The sequence below is a fragment of the Buteo buteo genome, chromosome 10, assembly GCF_964188355.1.
Source record: "Buteo buteo chromosome 10, bButBut1.hap1.1, whole genome shotgun sequence".
Lineage (NCBI taxonomy): Eukaryota > Metazoa > Chordata > Aves > Accipitriformes > Accipitridae > Buteo > Buteo buteo.
Genome location: NC_134180.1, coordinates 38,664,407 through 38,687,141, shown reverse-complemented (window position 1 = coordinate 38,687,141; position 22,735 = coordinate 38,664,407). Strand labels below are relative to the sequence as shown.

General features: G+C 41.8%; 1 protein-coding gene across 4 annotated transcripts in view; it reads left to right on the top strand.

Moving 5' to 3' along the window:
* Positions 1–620: 620 nt before the first annotated feature.
* The window catches only part of GLIS1 (GLIS family zinc finger 1), a 205,837-nt gene continuing 183,722 nt past the window's right edge, over positions 621–22,735 (top strand). For all 4 annotated transcript variants that reach the window (XM_075037621.1, XM_075037619.1, XM_075037620.1 and 1 more), the window contains exon 1: positions 621–1,093. In XM_075037621.1, coding sequence (XP_074893722.1) covers positions 742–1,093 — 352 coding nt within the window. In that variant the 5' untranslated portion in view covers positions 621–741. The remainder of the gene's footprint in view (positions 1,094–22,735) is intronic.

The following is a 22,735-nucleotide window of genomic DNA, read 5'->3' as shown; positions in this document are numbered from 1 at the left end:
CGGCAGGACGGGGCGCGGGGGCGGCGGGAGCCGGCGGGCAGCGCGTCCCCCCGGGCGGCCCCTCCCAGGTAGGAGCGCGGGGGGCGCGGCTGTCACCGCCGCGCTGAGGCGCTGCCCGCGCCCCGGCGGGCTCTCCCTCCTTCCCTCCCTCGCTCCCTCACGCACGTCTCGGCGCGGCGCCGGGGCCGGTGACCCAGGGGCCGCGGTGAGCCCGGCCCGAACGGCCGGCGTTGGCAAACGCTCCCCGCGGCGTTGCGCGCCCTGCCGCCGCGTCCGCCGTTGCCTGGGTGGCCGCTGTTTGGATGCCTCAGCTGAGAGGCACCGGCCTCGACGCAACCCCGGCCGTGTGCCGGGCTCCCCTCCCCTCCTTTCCCGGCCGGTCTCGCCTTCCCGGGAGCGGTCACGAAAAGCCCGGTGTTGCCTAGAGAGGGAGGAAAGCGGACGCGCGGCGCCAGCCTCCCCGTCCCCGTCCTCCCCCCCCCCCCCGGCCGGTGTGCGTGAGAGGGCGAGCGGGGCTGTGAGCAGCCTCCCGCCTCCCGGGCGGCGGTTAACGGCCGTTGGCGGCGCGCGCGGCGGGGGCTGAGGCGGCGGCCGGCGCGGGGCTGAGGAGGAGGAGGAGGAGGAGGAGGCGGCGGGGGCTGAGGCGGCGGCGGCCGGCGCTGACACCCACCGCCCCCCCTCCTCCGTGTGCCGCTCGGTGCAGGAGAGCGGCGAGGGCCCCGGCAGCAGGCGGAGGCGGACATGCACTGTGAGCCCGCGGGGGGTCAGAAAGCCAGCGCCGGGGCGGCCCGCTTCGAGGTGACCGATCAATGCCAGGGAGAGCCTCGGAAGGAACTGCCGCGGGTGACTCGTCCCAGCGCTGGTAAAGCTCTCTTGAATCCTCAGATGTCCTTTAAAGTAACTGTCAGCAACGGCAGCGACCACACGGAGCCTCAGCAGAGCCCCCCTGAAATGTCAGCGCCTCTGCTAGATTTCATCCCCAAAAGACCCAGCATATTCGAGAGGATCCCAATTCTGCCGAGGGCGCAGGAGCTGCGATGCGCTAGAGGCTCTAAAGATTATTTCCAGCAGCAGAAACATCAAAGCGTGAAGGGTGAGTTTAAAAATGCATGAACCGAACACTACCACCACCACCACAAAAAATACTCGCCAACCAAACAAAAATGCGTATCGAGCTTTTTTTTTTTTTTTTTTCCCTTCTTCTTTTTGGTCTTCAGGGTGTTTTCTGATTTGTTTATTTAACTGCAAGCTTTAAAACTTTTTTTTTTTTCCTATGCACATTGGAGGCGCAGGATAAACCAGACTGTTTTTTGCCGGTGGGAAGCAGAGTGTTTCTCAGTTTTCTTTAAGAAATCCGGAGACCAGCATCTTCCTTAGTTCTCCTGAGCGGCTGCTGCTCCGTTTGGTCGCTTCTCAGAGGTGGTTGTTTTGAGGATGGTGCTGAACACTGGGTTAGTCTGTCCTGCGCCTGAGCGTGCGTGTGGGGTGTTTGTTTGTGAGTATGCCTGACTGACAATAAATGCCTAGTTCTTATTCAGCAGTTTCACCACGGTTGCTTGGATTTATAGTTTGTATTTCAAGGAGGTGTTACAAACGCTGGATTCAGGCAGTGAATCCTCAGACTTGGGATTCCTGGTGCCTGAAAGGCATGCCGTAAGGTCAAATTCTGCTAGTTAACAAATGCCCGATTTTCATCTACCCATTGTTAAAGAACTGGCACTGAGGTTAGGAATTGCCCACTAAAATCTGTTAAGTTACCCTTGTGAGTTAGAACTTGTTAACTGAGCTGGAATTTGTTAATCAAAATTTAGTTTTAAAATAATCCTTCTAAGGTATCACTAGATGGGATCAGAGGGAATTCAAGCATTCCTTTATGCTACAAATCCACTTGCAGAGACATATGTGCACCTAAGGTTATTAGTATTAAAGCAATGTTTTCTGTAACATTAAGAAGGTAATTCTCATTTTCTCTTCAGTCCTTTCCCCTTCTCTATTTTAGAGATACCCATGCTGTTAGCTTGTTAGTGTAAGACAGTTTGCACTGGAGTTTTTTCAGTGCATCCCTTTCAGTCCATTCTTTTGAAAAATAAAAGTAGACTGCATGCCCCTGGACTAGTAACATTTTCTTTTGTGAGCTTGTTACCTAGGGTGATGGCACCTTTCATTGCCGTGAAGTTATGTTAATGAACACCTCAATCTGTGCTAGGTCTGTCCTGCAAACTGTAGGATGTGTTTGTTCATCATCAGTGAATTCAGACAGAGTGGAGTAGCAGGTTATAAATTACCTTTTTTATTTTTCTGTTTGTTAATGCTGCAGTTCTCTTCTCCTGATTTAAAAAAAAAAAAAAAAAAGGTTGTTAATGTTTGGCAAGAATGCAATGAAGGTCTGTTACACAGAACCAGGTTTGGAGGGGGGAGAAGGAGGATTCACGAAGTATGAAGGTACAGCTACAAGCTCTAGTACTGCTGTGCTGCTGTGACTGGTGCCTGTAGAAGGGACTCATGAGATTTTCAAGTCCCTTGTTGGTCCCATGAGCGAGGTTGGTGCCACTTGATTAGGGTTTGTACCAGCTTAAAATCCTGCCCGTGCATTGTCCTATCCAAGCAGACTGTTGAAGCACTTTCATTTTTTTAGTTTCTTTTTTCTTTTTCCCTTTGAGGTGCTTAGTCCTCTTTTCATGCATGTTCCTCTTGTGGCTACTGCAGAGGGCAAGGGTGTAGGGAGGGAAAGAAGAAAAGTGTAATTTCCATTCACTTGGGTCTTTTATAGTAGACGTACTTGGGCATGGGAGAAGGTTGCTAATTCATCTTTCTTGACTGATCAATTTCTCCTTTTCACCACTGGGAAAAAAAGTTGTGTTTTAAGTTTTGTTGCTGTTTTTTGTTTAACGTATTTTCTGTCCAGGATGTTACCTTGTGGTTGCTTCAGCATATGGGTGACCTGAGTCATGGGAGTAAGTAGGAGGTATCCATGGGCAGGATAGGGTTCATTTACTGAGCGTGGTGATTTGATGGATAATGTTGGATTTTTTCCAAGGACGGCAGCACTGGGTTTTTTGGGGTGGGTTTTTTTGTGTTTTTGTTTTTTGTTTTTTTTTCCTTGTGAAGTTATTTTCAGGAGAAGTTAGGGAAAGTAAAATTTGGGCTAGAGTCTGATTTAAAATGTGTGGGCTGTGCTGCTGCTTCTGACTTGTATACAGTGTCAGCAACTGCCTTAATGTCCACATGGGCATTTTGGACTTACCCCACTGAATACTGTGAGTTGCCAGCCCTGCTCAGCACCCTGTGCTTCTGAGTCAGTGCCACAGAAGTAACAGAAGTCACCCAATTGCTGACTGTGATCTAACTGTAAAATCAGAGCTCTGTGTATCTAAAGTGGGCTATGCTGCAGATGGGAGAGCCACTGATCTTTCAAGGAACGGTGTAAACCATCTCCCAACAACCCTGGTTCTCTCAGGAAGATAAAGAAAAGCACCGGGGATGGCTGTATGTGGATGTGATCTAATAAGATATAGCTAAGAAGTGAGAATGAGAGAAATATTCAGATTTACCCAGTAAAAGGTTTTGGGAAGGAAACCGATGACAGCTTGATTTCAGATCATCGCTCTGTGTGTCTCCTGCTCTCCAGCCCCAGAGTACCATGTACCCAGTAATGCCCTCTGCAGTCTGGGTTGGATTACTGAATGTGCCTCCTGGTTTTGGTTTATCCACAGTTGAAAGCTGCAAGTAGAGAGAGTAAAAGACCCTCTTTAACAAGAGCAAAATCAATTTTTATAGTTGCCTGTAAAAAATATTTTTTTTTCTTAACATGCCTTTACTTTTGGGGGGTAGTTTTTTCAAAAAAGAATGAATCAGAATGATGCACTACCCTACTAATAAAAAGGGCAGCTTTGAAGTAATCACAACGGGGGGAAAAAGCATCTTGCTGTTGTAGTGTCTCTGTGGTGTTACTCTACTGCTTCACAGTGTTTAAGTTATGATCCTGCAAAATGCTTCTGTGCCTGAGCAAGTCTTTTTACATGAACAGGCAAACAAAAACTTGAGGAGTGGTAGTGAGGATTACTTCTGGGAGTCAGATCATTTGGGTCTAAGCTTTGCAGGATGGAGCTGTTGGTTCTTTACCAAAAATATCAGTATTTTGGAATTGTGCTTCATGTTTTGTTCTGTTTGGGAGCTGTTTAAAATAAACACCCAGTTTTCACCCAGCCTCCCCCTTCTGGTATGATTGGCTGTGATACACACCAAACTTTTCTTGATCATTGATTTCCCTGTGTGTTACAAGGCAGAGTATTTGCACCCAGACAGTGCTTCTTGGAGGCATTTGTGGTCTGCTCAGCTTAGAATAACTGTACCATAAGGTATGAAGTCTATTTTACAGTGTTTTCCTGGGATTCTGTGTTTTGGTTCTGTTTCGTTGAATTTCACGCTATGGTATTACCGTTTTGAAAGTAACACGGGGCAAAATAATTATTGTCGACAGGAAAGAAAGTTTTGGGAAAGAAAGCTTTAGTGGTGACAAAAGAGTAATCTATAATGATGTCAAATATCTCAGTTTTTTAATGACATTGATTAGGGTTGTTACCAGGAAACACTTCTCCTTTTCATTCTTTTCCAGTTTCATTCGGTGTACCTAATTCATGACTCAGTAGAAATGACGAGATTTATCCTGTTAGTTGTGCCACTGGGCAATCATCCAAATGGCCCAGACCTTTGCAGTAACCACTTCAGATATTAACTTACAGTGGGCAAAACAATAAGCTGTTCGGTTGCAGTAGTTGGATGTTTCCTCGTTGAGAGTATTTTTTATTCAGACAAGGAGAAAATGGATTGGTTTTTTTGGTGGTTGGGGTTTTTTTTGTGGGTTTGGTTTTTTTTTTTTTTTAGCTGTAGCTGCTTTTGGCAAACATACAGCCAATGTATTGAAATGTATTAATTTTCTTCTGCTTTTGAGAAGGAGGATTAAATCTTGCCACTTCAACCCCTTGTGACTATTCCCTTGGTTAGCAGGGTAGTCCTTGCATAAGTAACAGCTTATACTGTAGGGATCTTAAGCAAAAGCATATGTTTTGGTTATATGACGTATTAGGTGTATCGACTGGTCTTGGGCCTGATTCTGTCATTTTCTTTCATACACCTTGTCTGTGTGCACCTGAATTATCCCACTGGAGCAAATGGGACTGCCTAGAGCTGATAAATATTATATGGGCTAATAAGGAGATAGGGATTGGGCTCACTGGTATGGTGATCTCTAAACTCTCTTAATTTTATGTAGAGCTATAGTAATAAATTTTTCTTCTTTTCACTGTAGTTCTCTTGCTTGCTGCATTTGAACTCTCCACTACAAAAAGGAATTTAAAGGTTTATTTGAACTGAACTTGCAGTTACAGAACTTATTTTTATTTCATGGTCTGGGTTGGTTTTTTTCCTCCTAACTTTTTTTTTTTTTTTTTTTTTTTTTTGGTAAAGGGAGAAAGGAGAAGAAACTACAGATTGGAGAATGTGTGCATAAAGTTGTTTGGGATAAATTGTGACTGTCTCCTCCTCCCTTAAACTGGCTAAAATGCTTACTTGTCTTGAATAGGAAAGTAACTTCCAGTTACTTGCTGCTGAAGGAAGTTCTTCTAATGATTTGTGTTGCAAAATCAGAGTCACTGAATTGAAGATGACCGTTTCATGCATTTAATTTAAAAGAGGTTTAATTATATCTAATAATTAAATTCTTTGTTATTTAGGGATTGGTAGTAGAGAATATTTAGTAAATACAAACCAGAAGATCTAACGATTGACCTGTCATATGAAGGTATTCAGTACTTGTGAAGTAAAAGGAAAAAAACCCAACCGTTTCTGCTTCAGGACAAAAATACAGCTATTGGAAAAAACATAGAGAATAAATACTGTGTCTATCAATATTGTGTAGAATTATATGGAATTACACATAATGTCAGATTACAGGAAGTAAGTGTGATCTGTGGAAGAGATTTTGTAACTTCTTGAGTTTTACTTGAAGGAATAGAAGTAAAAAAAATAAGAAATTAACACTTGAAAGCCAAAACAAGTACATTAGCACATGGAATGAAAATGGAGATTATTATATACTCTGCTAAATGGGATGGGAAGAAAAAGACCTTTTCCTTTCTTCTTTCATAGTAAGTAAAAGTTTAAAATCTAAATCTTACAAGTATTTAAGTATGTGCATTAATGTGTTCCAGTCGGTAGTCTCATAAACTACAAATACTCCAGACTTAGGATATTCCAAATTATGTATTCAACTATATCTAAGTGGTAATTTGCATGTTAGAGTTCAACCCTGTATACATATAAACTGTTAAAGTGTATGTGGAGGATGTTAAGTAGATTTGAGATTATATTCTGGAAGTGCTTCAAGATTCTATTTAGTAAAACTGCTAAATGTAAAGTGAGCGTCTTCTGGGAGATAGTACTTCTTCATTGTGACAAAGTGTTTTGGTTTTTTTTTTCACTTTCAGTAAGCAAAGATGCTTTGTATGTTGAATAGGAGGGACAAAATTTTACTCTAAACGATTAGTATCAGTAGGAGTCTTGCCACTAACTTTAGCTGGGTCAGTATTTTGATCCTAATATTACAGAAGTTCTTTATCCTGTGTACAGGGAAAAGCTTGTAGAACAAATAACAAGCTTGCATTAAATCCATCTGCAAGCTAGGAAGTGGAGTAACGTATGGACTATGAAGAGAAATTTGTAGTACTGTGAATATTACTTCCATGTTCAGTACCGTGATTACCATTATTCTAGAGACGTGAGCCTCTGCTGTTTAGTGATTTTTAGAATTGTTGAAGATGTCGATGGCAGGGTAATTGGAGAGGGAATATAGATGTAAACCACTCCATTTTGCAGTCAAGGTTTCTATCATTATATGTCAACAAGCTTGAACAAGGCATGCAATCTAGTAATCATTTCACAGTGCATGAAACTGCTTTTAATAGACTGTTGGTTTTGTTTGCTTTTTTTCTCTCCGCCACCAAACGTTGTTTCCCAGCACACTGATGTAACTAAAAGAATACAGGGTTCCAAAGCAAGGGCAGTGCTCACTAACTGTGGTACAGTGTAATCTTGCCCTACAAATGTGCAAACAATAGCAAAAGTATGTGTTTCTGAATATGGCACAGCTGTTATCTTCTCCTGAGAGCAGGGAGCGTTACAATGACATAGACAGAACGACCAGTTAAAACCACTCATGCCGTTTTATTGCGTTTAAATGGGGCATGTAAAAAAAGCAAGGGCTGGTTCTTCCATTCAGATACGTATCAGTTCAGACTACTGCAGTACTACCTTTCTGCACAGGCTTTGAAGAATAGAGGCAAAGAATTCCCCTTTTTCCTTCCCCTCCTATTACATTTCTGGCACCCAGTATGTGAAATCTCAGTTGGAACCTGGAACTTTCTGTTCTCAGATTCTGTGCTTCACTAGTAACCTGGAACAAGTTTTTTTGTTGTTGTTTTTTTATTATGGTAATTAGTTTGGATATATTAAATGATTGTTAATGATTAAGATTATTTGTAGAAAGGGGACTACTTGAAAAACAGATGAGACATTGCCAGAGCTGCAATAGGAGATTGATCCAAATTCTGTGTTTTAGGTTATTTTGAGGTTTTGAGTATTTAGAAATTACAAGGTTGATCTCAGTCAAATCATCACAAAGTGCTTGAGCTCTATCTTTCTCTCTCCCTTTTTTTTTTTAAAGCAATTGTTTTGCTTTAAATCGTATAATTATGTCTGACTTTTCTGTCATTATGTCTGAATGCATATGTGATTATTTTGCATAGTGGATTGATAAGAAGCACTGTAATTGAATCTACCCAATCAAATTTATTCTAAAGGTTAAATGAATGCAAAACATCTTAAACTGCGTTTAATTCTGGCATTTACGTGTCTGATAAGAGGGCTTTGTGAGAGCTATAGAGTTGTCAGTTGTTTTAGAATGAGGGGAAAGCAAATACATTCTTACGTGGTTTTTTGCATGTTTAGCCAGAGGGAAAAATGACACTAAGGCGACATCATCAAATACTGTAAGACTAACTTTTTAATACAGATCTCCATTGTTGTTTTAAGTGCTTAAGGGGTTGGTGGTTTGGTTTATTTTGGAACTTGCTGAACTATATGAAGTGTGTCTCCAGGGGCCTGGTATTTTAATACCTAGTAGAAGGTTGTATAACAGTAGATGATGTATTTTGCCTGCTTTCCAATGCTGTAAATAAATTACATGTGCTGGCTTGAGAGAGCGTATCTGAGGTGTAAATCAACGGCTAATATAAGAGGAAAAAATAAAAAACAATTAAGTGATATTTGTAACCAGTTAGGGGCTTTTATTCATTTATCTATAATTAAGAGATATAACAGAATAATACGTATAAGAACATTAACATGAAGAAGTAGAGGGTCTAGGTTTATTTTAAATAAGTGCTGTGATTTGCTGCTTTTTTGCAATTTGCTGTGGTTAAGTCATTTAAATACTGAAGTCAACAATCCCCTAGGCAAAGAAAGATAATATAATTTTAAGTGTATTGTAAAAACTGAAATTTGATAGTTTCCACTCTATAATCCTATCTAAGTCTTGGTTGTAATAAAAGGAAAATACAGATATATGTGTCAGTTTTGGAACATAATATTTTTTTGAGTTTAAAGAATGATAAATGTACGGCGAACAAGTGACACAAGTTTATTAACATGAATGTTTTGCTAAATACTACATGCTTAACACAATCCCCATTCCTTTATAATAAGTTTAAATATTAATTCTTTGGAATGCTAGATGCCTAAAGCTAGATAGAAATGCTGTGCAGTTTCAGATATCTAGGAGTGGGCTTGTGAAACAGGATATTTAACTGGGAGAGATGAGTAGCACATTTCAGAGTTATTAGGGCAGAACAACAACGCAAGAGGATGACTTTTAAAAAAAAAATTGTTTTCTGTGCATGAGGCTTAAATACCTTAGAGTTATTTACTTGAAATACAAGAGTAGATTTCCTATGTATGTAGGTTCTAGATTGCATTTTTTATTATTAGTTTAAATTCTTTTTAGCTGCCTGCCCCTCTCTAAAGCAGCTGGCTTTGATTTAACCTGAATCCTTCACTGAGAGCAAATGATCAGTCACTTACAATGACTGTATGTTGTGTTCTTTGATGGAACTTCTCCATAGTGGCAGACACTCAAGAGAGGCCAAATGGGACAGGAAGGGTGCCTGAGGAAAGCAGCATTTTGCATTCAGAAGGACTCATTTCACCCCAAAACAGCTCTCACGTATTGCTCCTTATGTAAGTGCTGCCTACTTCCCAACCCCCATCAGTACTGGACAGAGAAGAGAGAGTTGAAGTGAGAACAGATAAAAGAGGAAATTTCTGGTTTATTTCCCAGTATTTTCTAGGAAAATCCCAGAAAGTATTTAATGTGAGGTTTCATAACTCCTGCTTTGCCCTGCCGCTCCTGCTGAAATTGCCAGGTGTTGTAGCATTGACTTTAGGAGGAGGCCAGTACTGAATGTTTTTTAAAATCCCGTCCATGTTCTTTTGAGGCACAGAAGAGAAGATCCAAGTGTTAAACTCTCTCCCAGAGAGAAAAGCGTGCAAGCAGAAGCAGCCCAGTAGCTTGGATGCCAAGGTCAGTCAACACAGCATGTTCACCTTTAATTTTTCTTCCTGTTCAAGGAGGTTGCATGGGTCTAAAGCTGGTGTGATCTGCCATCATACATGAAACAAGCAAAAATGGTGAAGGCAGAGAGAAGTAACATAAGGATTGTGCCAGCAGCTGATATGGCCAAGTATATAAATGTTTGAGATGAAAAGAGTTAGGGTACTTGGGCTCTATTCTAGGTTGTACCACTTACTTGTGTCATTTTGGGGCAAGTCTGTGTATTATTCATGATATTTCTATTGCAAGAGTGTAATGGAGTATGGTGTGGAGAGAGACAAGCCAGTTTTGGAGCCAGAAACAGTGCAGTTGTTTCGGCACACCATCAGGGCCAGCTTAATTTTCTATGCTGAGGGACAGAGTTTGTTAGTTCAGCTGCAGTGTTCAGGTGATGTGGCTGTGCTCTGTTTGAGATCTGATCTGGTGGTGTTGCAGGATGCTGCACTGCAAACATATGGCTGTATCAGCCTGGGGTGGCACTTGCTTGAGCGTGGCTGCACCCCCTCTTCACAGTGTGTGTATGGACCAGATTTCTCTCTTTGCTGCGTGAAGTACGTGGTGCTTGCCCTTGTTGGTAAGTCTCGAGTGTGAGTGGTGAAAAGTGCAAAATACATATTTGTTATCTTTGGGAGAGTAAGGTTTTTAACGGAACATTTTAGTTGGGCTTCTTAACTGCTTGGCATCTGGTTTACGCTGCCAGTTGCAGAATTGTTGCTGAGGAACAAATTCTCTCATTTATTTTAGTGCTTGACATGCTGAGGTGAGGGAAAGGAGGCTACATTAAGAGAGCTGTGTTGGAAATAGCCAATAATAAGTACCTGTTGGGAGGAAAATCTCCCCCCCTGCTTTGCTGGAGGAAGCAACTTCAGGGTTGCCCTTGCCTTCCAGCAGATGGAAAAGTCCCTTATGGCTGTTGTTCTTGAGGCAGAAAGCACCCGATGGTTTGTATGCCCCCTGGGCTTGAGGTGCAGGTAGCTACTCCGAGGTTCCTGAGGTCCTCATCACTCTGGCAGAACAGATTTTGCATGCAGCTGAGACTGTCTTCTAGGACTTGAAGAAGAAAAAGCAACACTAAATTCCTCCTTCCTGGATATCTGATTGTTGTAATGTTCAGTTCCCTTGAAGTCATCAGAGCTGGTTTATGTTCAACTGAAACTGAGCTGGCCTGATTCCATTATCCGTAGCTCTGGTGCAGATCTGAAGTGACGCCATTTTAAAACCAAGAGTGGATAAAAAGGAGGCAGACTTGAGCCCTGGAGGGCTAATGCAGAGAAGTTTGTCCTGTAAGTATGGACTTGGTTCACTTGGCAAAAGAAAAAGATGTCTCATGTTTTTAATCTGCACAGTTTTGCATCTTATTTTTCCTCTTGCCAACTCGCCACAAATTGACTTATGTTCTTTTTCTTTGAGTTCTTGAGCTATTTGATAAAGTTTGCTGACTTGTCATATTTTTGTGGAGATAAGCTAGAGACTATCTGTGTGAACGGTTCTCTTTTCAAAACCAAGATTCCCATGCATTTCAGCATCTCTCTGATTTGAATGGGTATGCAGGAAATTTAAGGGGATGTTTACCCCTAGAGCCCACTTGCTCTTTCCCTGCCCTTGAGTCTCAATAACTTATTCTTTCTACTCTCTTAGCCTCCTGGCCTGTCTTTTACTTTGTGCAACTTTGCTGTTGGCTTATTTTTAAATATACGTAAAGGGTTGTAAGTTATTTGAATTGTGGGCTAAATATGTGGAAGTATGGCAATTGGTGTAAATAGCTTTTGGTCTGTTGAATGTGTAAATACTCAATCTGTCAGGGTGATTTGGCTAGCTTTTATTGGAAACATTATTCATACGAGATCTCCTTTCTCTTACTGCGTCCTGTCAGAAGCTGTTAGGCAGAGATCATTGGCATGAATACTCTGACTGCTTTGTCAAAATTTGCTTTTATGCCTATTTGCTTATAAGCTTGCCACTTCCACAAATACTTACACAAGTGCGTATATTTTGCAAGATTAGTCATAGAAAGCCAATATAAAGGGGACCAAAATCTAGAACGTGAGAGCAAACCATTGGAACGACTCATCATCAGTAGTGTTTTGAACCTGAATGTACGATGGCATTAGCTACAAGTACAGTTTATTTGGCAAGTTCGAGTGAAAACACTAGTGTTTTGTATAGGCTTGCTGCTTCAGTGGTACCCAAGTTAAGTTTCTCAAAATGGGACTAACCTGCTTGGGGAACTTTCCTTGCTAAGGGTTAGTGACAATGCCAACAATAGAGGTTTTATTAGCTGCTGGAGAAGTTGCTGGGAGACTTGAAAATTAAGAACAGTAAACATTAGAGGTGATAAAGATGTTTTATGCATGGGGTAGATGTTTCGGCAGCGAGCAGTCACTCTGAAGTGACAGGGAGGCAGTTTCAGAGCCTGGATAATATGAGACTTGAGAGGAAACTTGGTGAAAAATAGCCTCATAACCAACTAGCATTTAGGTAAAAATGAATTATGATACTAAGTACCACTAGAGAAAACAATTTGGAAGATTGGATACAGCTTCCAGTGTGAAGGCTCCTGACTACAGCATTTGCTAGTTTGATGAGCAACCCAGATTTAGAATATAAGCTAGATGTGAGAAGGACCTTCTAAATATGGAATCCACCAATTTATAGATCAGAGTTATAATTCGTGTGCATGGTGCCCATACATCCTTCAGAGGTACCAGTCTTGTTCTGCTGGTATGGAAGAAAATCTCCTATTGTATCCTTTCTGAAGCTGAGTGTGGCTGTAGGTTTTCCCTGGTGGTACCAAGTACTTTGTGAAATGCACCTGATATTCAGCATCTCTGTCTCTTCTACATTGGTTTATTCTTCCACAGGGATTATGTGGGCTTGACACTAGGAAAGATATTAACTAAGAGCATACTTAGCTTTTGACATATGGTGCCCAAGCAGGCTGTGAGTTCTTTATCACTGGAGTTTTTAAGGACAGGCTGGATGGAAATCCTACTGTGGGATGTAACTCTCTGGGCCTGACCGTCTTTCCCATGACATTTTAAATTCCCACACTCAACTGCTTAGGCACTATAGTTACAAGAGGTCCTTCAAACTGTAATACTCCAGGCTTCTATCCTCTCTGACTTACTGAACAAAGTTCAAATCTCTCCTTGTCTAATGTTGGTGTTTCTGGCCACTCATTTGTTTGTCAAGAAAACACTGAGAAGGCATACAATAAAAACCAGACAGAGTGAAGGGCTCTAAGAGCAGCAGTTGGTAGAGCCAGTGGTGGGACAACTGGGCATGGAAAATGATTGATTTTTATGTGCAAAGGAGTTGTGAAATGTTCTGTGGCATTCTGGGGACATGCCATTGCTAACAGACGATTGCCTGTTGGGAATAGAAAATGCCAACCATTGTTCTGAAGAAGGAAATAGCCTTATTGATACTGAATTAGGCTCACATTGAATCATTATTATTATTCATTTGCAGTGCATCCTGTTCCCCAAATATGAAAATTAACTGACCATGCTGAAGTCCTCCAGCACTATTGGCCTTTAGTTGTTGGTCTTATCTACATCCTTATGGTCCAGGTGGAGTTTAGACTGTTTAGAACTGGGGATGTATTGCGGTGGAAATCTGCATTTACAGAGGAGTTGAAGGAAGCTGTTCTGCTTCTTAAAAGAGTTCATCAAGCTTGTTCTTGTTTTATAGCAAGCCTGAGAGTGAGGCTGGCAGAGGTAAATGTGTTGGTAGATTAGACTTAAGCTTCTGGGATACGTTTTGAATTGTCACATGCAATGTTGGTGGCAGAAAAATAGTGGTATAGAAAACAGTAACGGTGCCTTTTGAATGGAGTAAAAACTGATTTATCTATAGAAATTGAGATGCACACCAAAGAACAGTATTTTGTACAGTGACAGTATTTTGTATACAACTCTGTAAGTTTGAATTTTGTTCTCAATGTTATCTAATAGTTTCTACTGAAATCCTGACAGAAAATAGAAAACCACTGCCAGTAAGGTTTGTCTGTTGCTTCAGATTAAGGGAATAATAAATAAAAATTAGGAAGTGACTGGCATGCGACATGGATTTCTTAAGCTATGATTAGGAAATGGACAAAGAATATTTTCATAAAGTCGTACACATGAGACTGTACCTTGGCATGGAGGATGTAAACTGTTTTTATAGATGGGAGGCTGTATGTCCTGAAAAGCAGTGACGCTGAAAAGTATTGGGATGTCATATTCAATTGGTATGAGAAAATAAATTTCTAGTGGGGTACAAAGTGATATGATACAATGTTAAAAAGCATAGGAAGTGATGTTATCTTCCTGTTAAGCATCCCTCTAGTTGCAGGAAGATAGATTAATGCTCAGATTTTCTTAAATGGCTTTGAAAAATCAAAGGATTTGGACAAGAACTGGAAGATGCTAACCCATATGTGGTACTGAGGGACTAATGGAAGATTAGAGGCAATCTGGTCTGTTTGGGAGATGCACCAGACGAGAAAATATGTGATACTTGAGGGTTCTTTTGGGTGCAGATAAATGCAGAATGGCATCTCGTGGCTGGAAACTGAGAAAGATCAAACAAGAAGGAAGACCCATGTTTTTGACTGCAAGCATAATTAACCCTGGCACAGCTTGGCAAAGGTTGTGATAAATCCTCTGGTACTTGGAGTTGCTGAGCCAGGTTTGGATGTTCCTGTGGAAGAAATGATAATTTTCAACCATGGACAGTTGCATTCAATGGTAGAATCACTAGACGAATAAGCTGGACCATCCCAACAGCTTCCACTTGTAATCTGTAAAAGATTGGATTCCAGGCCATCTCCTGCTGCTGGACCTGGTGCTGCTCTTCCTTCATGTGCCCTCTGCATTGCAATCCTTGGGCCTAGCATCCATGCTGAGGCCAAATTTAGGGCCTCATTCTGGGTTTCATGGCAAAGACTAGGGGACATGGCAAAGGCAGGCTGGGGAAGAAGGAGCATTACCGCACCACAGTCACACAGTTTTGACAGTAATTATGGTAAGGCAATCGCTAGCAACTGATGTTTCCTCCAAACCCACCCTTTCTTTCCTCTTGTTATGTCTCGCTCTTCAGCAAACAGCACCACTCCTCCTTGACTAGACTAGTCTCTATTCAGAGATGTTGTGATGGAACCTACTGTCTCCTACGACCTGGGCTGAGACCAACTAAAACCAAGTGCTGTGTTTAAAACCTGGACACATGGGGAAAGGGTAATAGCTGTAATCTTCCTTCTCTTACCAGCCACTGAAGATTTTCAACATTAATGTCTTCCCTTTCTTTGCTTTCTGAAATGAAAACAAAGGCTCTTAGCCTCCTTCCTAGCATAGCAATAGTGACATACTAACACAGTTATTACAGCAAACATTGTGGCCCTCTCTGGTCATGATGTTTTCTTTCTGTGGGGAGACTGAAATACTAACTCACAAATAATGTCTTTAGAAGTCATATTAGTCACACATTTTTAAGACATTCCAAAATCATACCAACCTCCTTCTGAGCTTGTCTGTTGCTACCAATGATTCAAAGTTTTGAAAACTCTCCTTTAGTTTTGATTTACATTTTGGTCTTGGGCACTTGTTATTTCTGGCAAATGCCAGCTCAGTTTCATTAAAGAAAAATCTGTTTTACAGCCACGCGGCTCAGATCTGCTGCGCTTCTAATAATTGATGGCTGGTTTCCTTATTTCCTGCATTGTAGAAAAATAAGGACCTTGTTAGATCCAAACAAGCCTGCATAAAGTCACAGTGTGAAACATCAGGTTGGGGGTGAGCAGAGCAGCTGTGGGCAGGTTTTACAACTTTGGGCCACAGTTGATTGAGGCAGCCAAGGGAAACTGAGAGATACCCATGTGACTAAAATCCAGTTGAGTTCTTTGGCTCTCTGGCCTGAGATTTATATTTGTGACACCTTCCCCCTCTGTCAGTCCCTGGGCCAGACACAGTCTGTGTCTGTATATGTACTTACAGCTCCATGCACCCTGTGGTGTGGCCGCTGTGCCCATTGCTTGCCATGCCGCCGCGGGACATGTCTATTTCCAATGTTGGCTGTCTTGCTTCAACAGCCCACAACAGTGCAAGTGTGTGCTTTGGAAGAAAGCAGCTGCCATGTGGTGGGGGTGAAAAATCAAGAGCAAACACTTTCAGAATTTCTGCAAGTGGGCAAATTAATTTCAATCTGAACTGTCATCACAAGGGCCTTTTTTTCCTTCCCCTTTCCTTTGGGTGGTATCTTTGATTTATATTTCTGAATGGGGCAAGTGATTGCCCTTTGGTGCCCACTAAGAGCATGTGCAGTTCAATTTCCTCGTAGATGATCAGTTACAGAACCTGATCAGTTTCTTGGTTTATGTTATTTTGGACAGGTTTCTTGGTTGGTTTGGTTTTGTTTTGTTTTAAAAAACAGTGAAATTCAGTGATGCCTATGTTAATTGAAAACAATCTGTAAGTTTTAAGGAGTAGCTAATGTCTATCAGGTATTCTTCCACAATGCAATAGCCTCCTATCAAATTGCCACTCCATAAGCCAGGTAGTAGAGACAGGACCTGAGAGATTCACGAAGTTAAATGCCTCCTAGGAAGCCAAGCAGTGACACCTGAACAATGTCACAAAAGGTGGGTTTTGGTTTTTTTCATGTACTTACCGGGTCTAGCCTGTTTCCTTTGAGAACTAGATTGTTATTTTCTGGCAAGACAAATGTGTGATGAGTCTCCTAGGCATTCCTTTGAAGGACTTGCTCCTCAAAGAAGGTGCTGAAGAATTTGTGGGAACTGTAGAACCACTGAAAAGTCAAGCCTTGAAGTTTGCTCTACTAAAGGTCTGATCCAGAGAGGTATTTAGGCACCTAACTCCCATTGACGTCAGTGGAAATTCAGTGCCTAGATACCTCTCTGGATCTGGTGCTTAGTCTTCTGGCGTTGAATGTTACATAGTTCATGCTTTCTGTGGGTCTCCTTTTATGGCATCTGCTGAGAGTGGTGCAATAGTATTAATTTTGAATTCTTCCCGTTGTGAGTTCCAGCACATGATGCAGACAGTTGTCTAGAAAGCTATGCCATGTGATAATCTACTGTTCCACCAAGGACTTGAGGCCTCATAGACAAGCAGTGGGGTGGGAGAGCGACTCAGAGAAAATACACTGCTCTTTTTTTAATTTAGTGTTACTGAGGGAGGGTGGGACTGACCTTCAGGCACTGAGACTTTGTTGAGGAGGGAACTAAAGTGACATACTCATTTGTTTGCATGAAAATCCAGGGAAAAGTGGGAGATTTTTGTTGGCATTTCCTCCACTCAGTGCTGATCTTATCATGCAGGTTTAGTAGCAGAGCTCTTTTGGCTCTTTGCCAGGTGATACCATTGGAGTCCATCTGAGATGTGCAAGATAAAAGATGTCAGGGAATTACAAGTATTATGACTTTGCTAACAAACTGTTCTTATGTGTAGAGTCTTCTGACCCAGAAAACTAGCTTTCTTTTTAAAATTTTGTTATTGAAAGAAAAGGAAACACCAGAGCTGGGAAGTGGAACCTGATGTTTATAAGGGCCCTGAGAGCAGCTGTAATTAGTGCAGGTTTTTGGAAGAGACTTGTTCCTTTGCCAGCAAAGGGCCCTGGTGTTCAGCTAGGTTAGGTGTAGCCTGGGAGTAAGCACTTGGGAACTGTGTACCATACACTGATTCTGTGTCTGGCACCGAGAACGTGAAGTGTCTTCTCACTTAATGTATAAAATAAAATACTCTGTGTACTCCCAGTGTGTCCTGTGAGACGCTCCAGAGGTCTGAGTCACTGCTTAGCCATTTGGACTGGTTCTCTAAACTCTGACTTGTGAAGGGCTGCATCAATGTGCTGTGAGGGTTACTCTGCTGGGTGCTGTCATGATGATCACCATACTGGGTGCTGTTCTAGTCTTGTTGCACTGTGCAGTTCACAGTTTTAATATGGGCCCACAGGTCTGGTAGTACTGCCAACTGAGTGATGTGAGAGTGCGGAAGTTCCTGTGGTGACAGGAATCCCCCTTGTCAGCCTCTTCCTTGCAGAGAATCACAACAGTGGTGCTGTAAATCTATTTTTAGGTAAATTCAGTAGTGATGCTCAGCAATGCTGCAGGAATTTTGTGGTGCAGGAATGCTTTTATGGCTTTGCATGAGGTGCCAGCCCCATCAACATCACTGACTGAATGTGAGATTTGCTTGCTTGATTGCTCCTCCCTTGCCTGTATCTGCTGTCATCTTCTTCCTCCTGTGTTTTCATCATGTGGCCTCTTCCCATCCCCACAACACCCAGCCACAGCTTTGGCTGAGCTGCACTGGGACTGACCTGCCTGGTATCAGCAAGGCGTGACTGGGAACATGGAAGAACCCCATAAGAAGGTGTATATCTCAGGCACAACCTCAGACTGGCAGTGCTGTGAGGGCAGCAGAAGCTGAGGTCTGCTTGCTGCCCTGCACAGGTAAGCACGGTGAGGTATCATAAGGCACATTGAGGTTCTTTGGGCAGTTTTAGTGTTGGAACAAGTCCCAGGGCAGTAGACATTCCTACAGCAAGAGATGAACTCCAGCAGATTATTTAACAAGATACAATTCGTAGAGATTTGGGTAAGTGAATGTCAGAGCCTGGTAACTATATGAGGAGTGCTGTACCTTACCAGTTCCTGACTAATAGTATTATCCTGTAATTCCAAATTCAGAGGCAGAGGAACCAGTGAGCTACTCGGATTGTAGACATGCAGCTCCCGTTTTTCAAAGGTGAACATCTGAGAAAGGAGTGAAATCTAGAAAACCCTGTGTGGGGACTTGCATAAAACTGTTCGATGTTAACTTCAGCTGTTCCCCATAGGAGTAAATGCTCCAAATGCAGAATTGGGCAGAGAAAGGCAATCTGTTGACCTGTTTACTTCTGAGAGGTGAATGATGAGCAGGTCAGGGCACCCAGACCATCTGTGTCTGTGCACATCCTAGGCCGATCGGTTGGTGGCTGAAGGGCTGGGAGAAGTTGAAGGTGGGATTGGACATGGAAGGGAGGGAACACTGGGAAAAGGCAGGAGGAACAGGAAAAATTAGAAACCAATGGGGATCAACTGCTTTGGACATGAGTATAGGCCCATCTGCACAAAGAGGTCAAACTGGACCTGCAGGAAGTAAGTGTGTGATCAAAGTAGTCATTAAGGAAAAAAAACAGATATTCTTTATTTTCTTTTTAAAGCTTCAAAATTAGACTACTGAGTTGTGAGCTTCTTGTTCCTCAGATTTCACAATGCATGAGAGGAAAACATTGGACTTCCTTTCTCATGGACTCCAGAGCTGTTGTCAGTCCAATTTCCCTGTTTTTTAGACAGGAATCAGAAATGTTCACCACTTTTCAGATCCTACAGAAGTCAGTGGGACCTCAGGAAAAGAATATTGCTTCTGGCAGAGCTAAACTGAGTGAGCCACCTAGCAAGTTGGCCAGCTCTAGGACACAGTGGGCAGCATGCTGCACAGAAAGGTGCTGGGGGATGGACAGGGACCCCAGTGAAAAATCCATCCCTTCCCATCTGCTGTAGAGCAGAAGGCTGGGTAGGGAGGGTATCCAATCCAAAGCCCAGTGGGCTGGTAGGAGCAGGGGACTGGGAAGGATCAAATGGACAATTGAATCCAGTTTTTTGCTATTGCAGGCAATTGATGCTCAGTCCAGGGAGCATCTGTCCCACACCACCCACAAGCCACAAAGCACTCCCCAACAGCCTATAACAAACTGAGATCATTAGTGGAAAATACCAAAAGCCACAAGCTGCTGTGTGCCATAAAGAGCAGGAGGGTTTGAAAGCAGCGACTGTGGCCTGCAACTCTGGAAAGGCCGGGAATTTCCTTAAATAAAAATTCCCAGATGACCCAAGCATCAAATTTGATCATTGGTGTTAGTAGCAAAACTGAATACATCATGTTATTTGTGTACTTGAACAATCAGAGAACTGGTGACAAACTGGTGCCCACCAACACCAGAGTGGAGAGTCTGAGGAGAGTTCACAGGGATCCTGCATGTGCTGTTTGGACTCGCTGGTGTTTACAGCGACGACATTTCCATGCAGTGCACAAGAGAAGGTGCTTTCCTGCCTCCACTCCTCCCCTCCTTCTTTTTCCTTTCTTCCCCTCTCTCTTTTAATAACTGAACCCAATGGCTCCTCTGAGTTATGAGGGATTTTTACAGCAGAGTTGCATGGTGGAGAGACCTGGTTTTCATTGTGCAGTCCAGGATATCAGTTTTAACCCAGAGGCAGTGATGTTATTTAACAGGTGCCTTAAAGGCATAGTGCTTATTTAATCACTGTCTCCATATCAACATTATGTAAATTGAAATTGCTTAGGTACGCAATTAATTGTGAATACTTTAGACATTTTTAAAGGCATAAGACAATACCTGAAGTTCCATTTTAAGAATATCCAGGTCAAAGGACACACATGTTTTTATTTTCTTATTTGAGGTATAATGTGTTCAAGGCAGATTTATGGCACAACCTTTGTTTATTGACTTGTACTTTTCCACATGAAACTAATGGAACATGACAGATGATATTTATGAGGCATGTGTTCTTGATTAAATCATGTTAGACATTAAAACCTGATAAAAGAACGTATTTTAAAGGGTGGATTAATAGAAAAGGAGGCAGCATTGATTGGGGAGTTTACACGGAACAAGACACGTTGGTCTTAGACTGAGTATTTATAGGTGAGATATATGGTTATAAAACTTTAGAAGCTGAACAGAAAAAGATTAATAAGCTTTTGCTCTTTGGAAAGTTTGAGTTTTGTTTTTCTCCCTTTGTGAGCCACTGGCCACCTCGTATTTCTGGTCTTTCAAGTGAATTTATTCAGTTCTGCTTAAGAACTTGTGACCCTTTATGGCCTACAGCTTTTACTATTGGCCCTACATGCGTTCTATATGCGTCAGGATTCCCAGTCAGCAGATCTATGCAAGCAGCCTTCGATGCTGCTAAAAACTGCTCTGTAAACATGCTCTAAATTCTGCTTATATAGGTGCAAACTGGGTAAATCAGCAAGAGTCGGATGGAACTGCTTGTCCCTACCTTGATATGTGGAGCTTTGCACAGAGTTCTTACTAATAGTTTAGTAGGGAATCACCCTGTGTAATATTTTGCATGTCAGCGTAAGAGTATCCTCTAAGTATTTCCTGTGGAGAGCAATTAGAGAATTTTTGTAAACATAAGAAGTGGAACAGCTTGAATTTGTTTTCTTGTCTTAACTGAATATTAAGTCCAAAGGGAAAGCAGATACCTGCATTCTGCTTTCAGTTACACAGGTGCAAACCTGGAATATTTCCACTGATTTCAGCTACACAGATGTATCTAAGGTCACATTCTGGCTTGATGCAGCATTTTCGCTCCTGAGTTTTAGCCTTCTGTGGCTGAATTTGTGCTAACCTGGATCCTCCTGAAAGCTGCATCTTCTCTAGAACAGACAAATTGCTGCATGGGAAGATAGTCTTGAGTTCGTAAGTTGTTTGTATAGCATTTTAACCTCATATCAGCTTCAACTTTTAGAATGACCATTCAATATAAATTAAGAAAATTTTAAGTATAGTTTCTATGACGACAAAGTAAAATTACGTGTTCTTGTGCAGTATTCACCTCCTTCCTGTAACCTCTTCATCATAACTGAAAGACTTGTGCCAAATTAATAGTTGTTTACTTTTCATCTAAAAGCAGTATCTTTTGTGGATGAGATAAAGTAAAAATGAGTTAAAATTATAGGTTTCAGGTATTTAAATGAATAAAATGTTTAATATCTTCTATGGGGAAGGAATGCAAATTATAGGCACATTTATGATTTGCTTTCATTTGGACTTCTCAGGATAGATAACTAAAAATATTTGCAAAATGAGAAAGCTATATAAGAAATACAGTTTTCTGTGAATAAGAGAAGTTTTTATAAAGTGTTGTGTGATTTCATTTAATTGAGTTAAAGCAAGACCTTGCACCTACTATCATCAGAGGAAGTTGTGTTTGAAAATCTGTTAGCTAAAGTACACCCCTGCTTTCCAACAAATCTGGTGGAAATTATTCTCTTTTTCCCCAGCTTGCTCACTAAAACATCCCTACCTACCTGAGATTTTAGAATAAGCCTTCTCTTCCATTAGAAAGTGAAAATATTTGTAATGCAGATGTTTCCCTGTAGAGACTTCAGCCCTCCTTCCCCAACCGTATGGCATAAGCCAAAACAACAGATGTTAGAGAATAAAAAGAAGAGAATAGAAAATAGCACTGGAAGCAATGTAATGTTGTTATATTAATATTTTGCCTCCTAAAGGACTTAGCAGAATTTAAAAGGCTTCAAAGATGGATTAAATAATAGATCAGAGACTTAAAAAAGTGGATTGAGACTGAAAAGAATGGAAATGATTTTGTTGAGAATTGATACAGATCAGAGATGTACGATGTTTGTGCAAAAAAAAAAAAGGGGGGGGGAGGAAGAAGACGGATGGTATTGAAGAAAATGCAGCTTAGTCCCTCAGTCCTACATAAAATGGAAAATTTATCACTTTTAGAAAGATGGTATCTTCAAATGGGAAACTGGATGCTGAACGCAAAGGGCAGGTAGAAGAGTATTTATCGTATTCTGGCTTATACTAGTAATGGTACCCCTAAGCTTTGTGAGGGCATCACAACTATCTGCCCTTATAGCTGGGTTGTCAGGTTCTCTTGGAAAAATAGCACTTTTAATCACCAGTGGAAATGGCTGATGATGATGGCCAGCACTCAAGAGATGACAGACATCCTCCTTTCCCCAGCCAGGATTGATGCTCCCCACACCATTTCTGGTAGATCTTTGCCAAGTCTGTTCTTACACGCTGCCAAGAACAGAGATTCCGTGTCCCCTCTATCCTAATGCTTAGCTGTCTTTCACAGGCCTCTCAGTGATGTTTAAACTCTGTCTCATTTGCTAAGCTTGACTTCTTCTGTCAGCAAAATGCATTTGGAGTTTTATGTAGTGGTGCTAGTGATAGGACAGTAACTGGATCCAGAAATCCTCCTCTTGACTTAGGTTTTTCTAAGTCTGTGTAAGTTGAAGG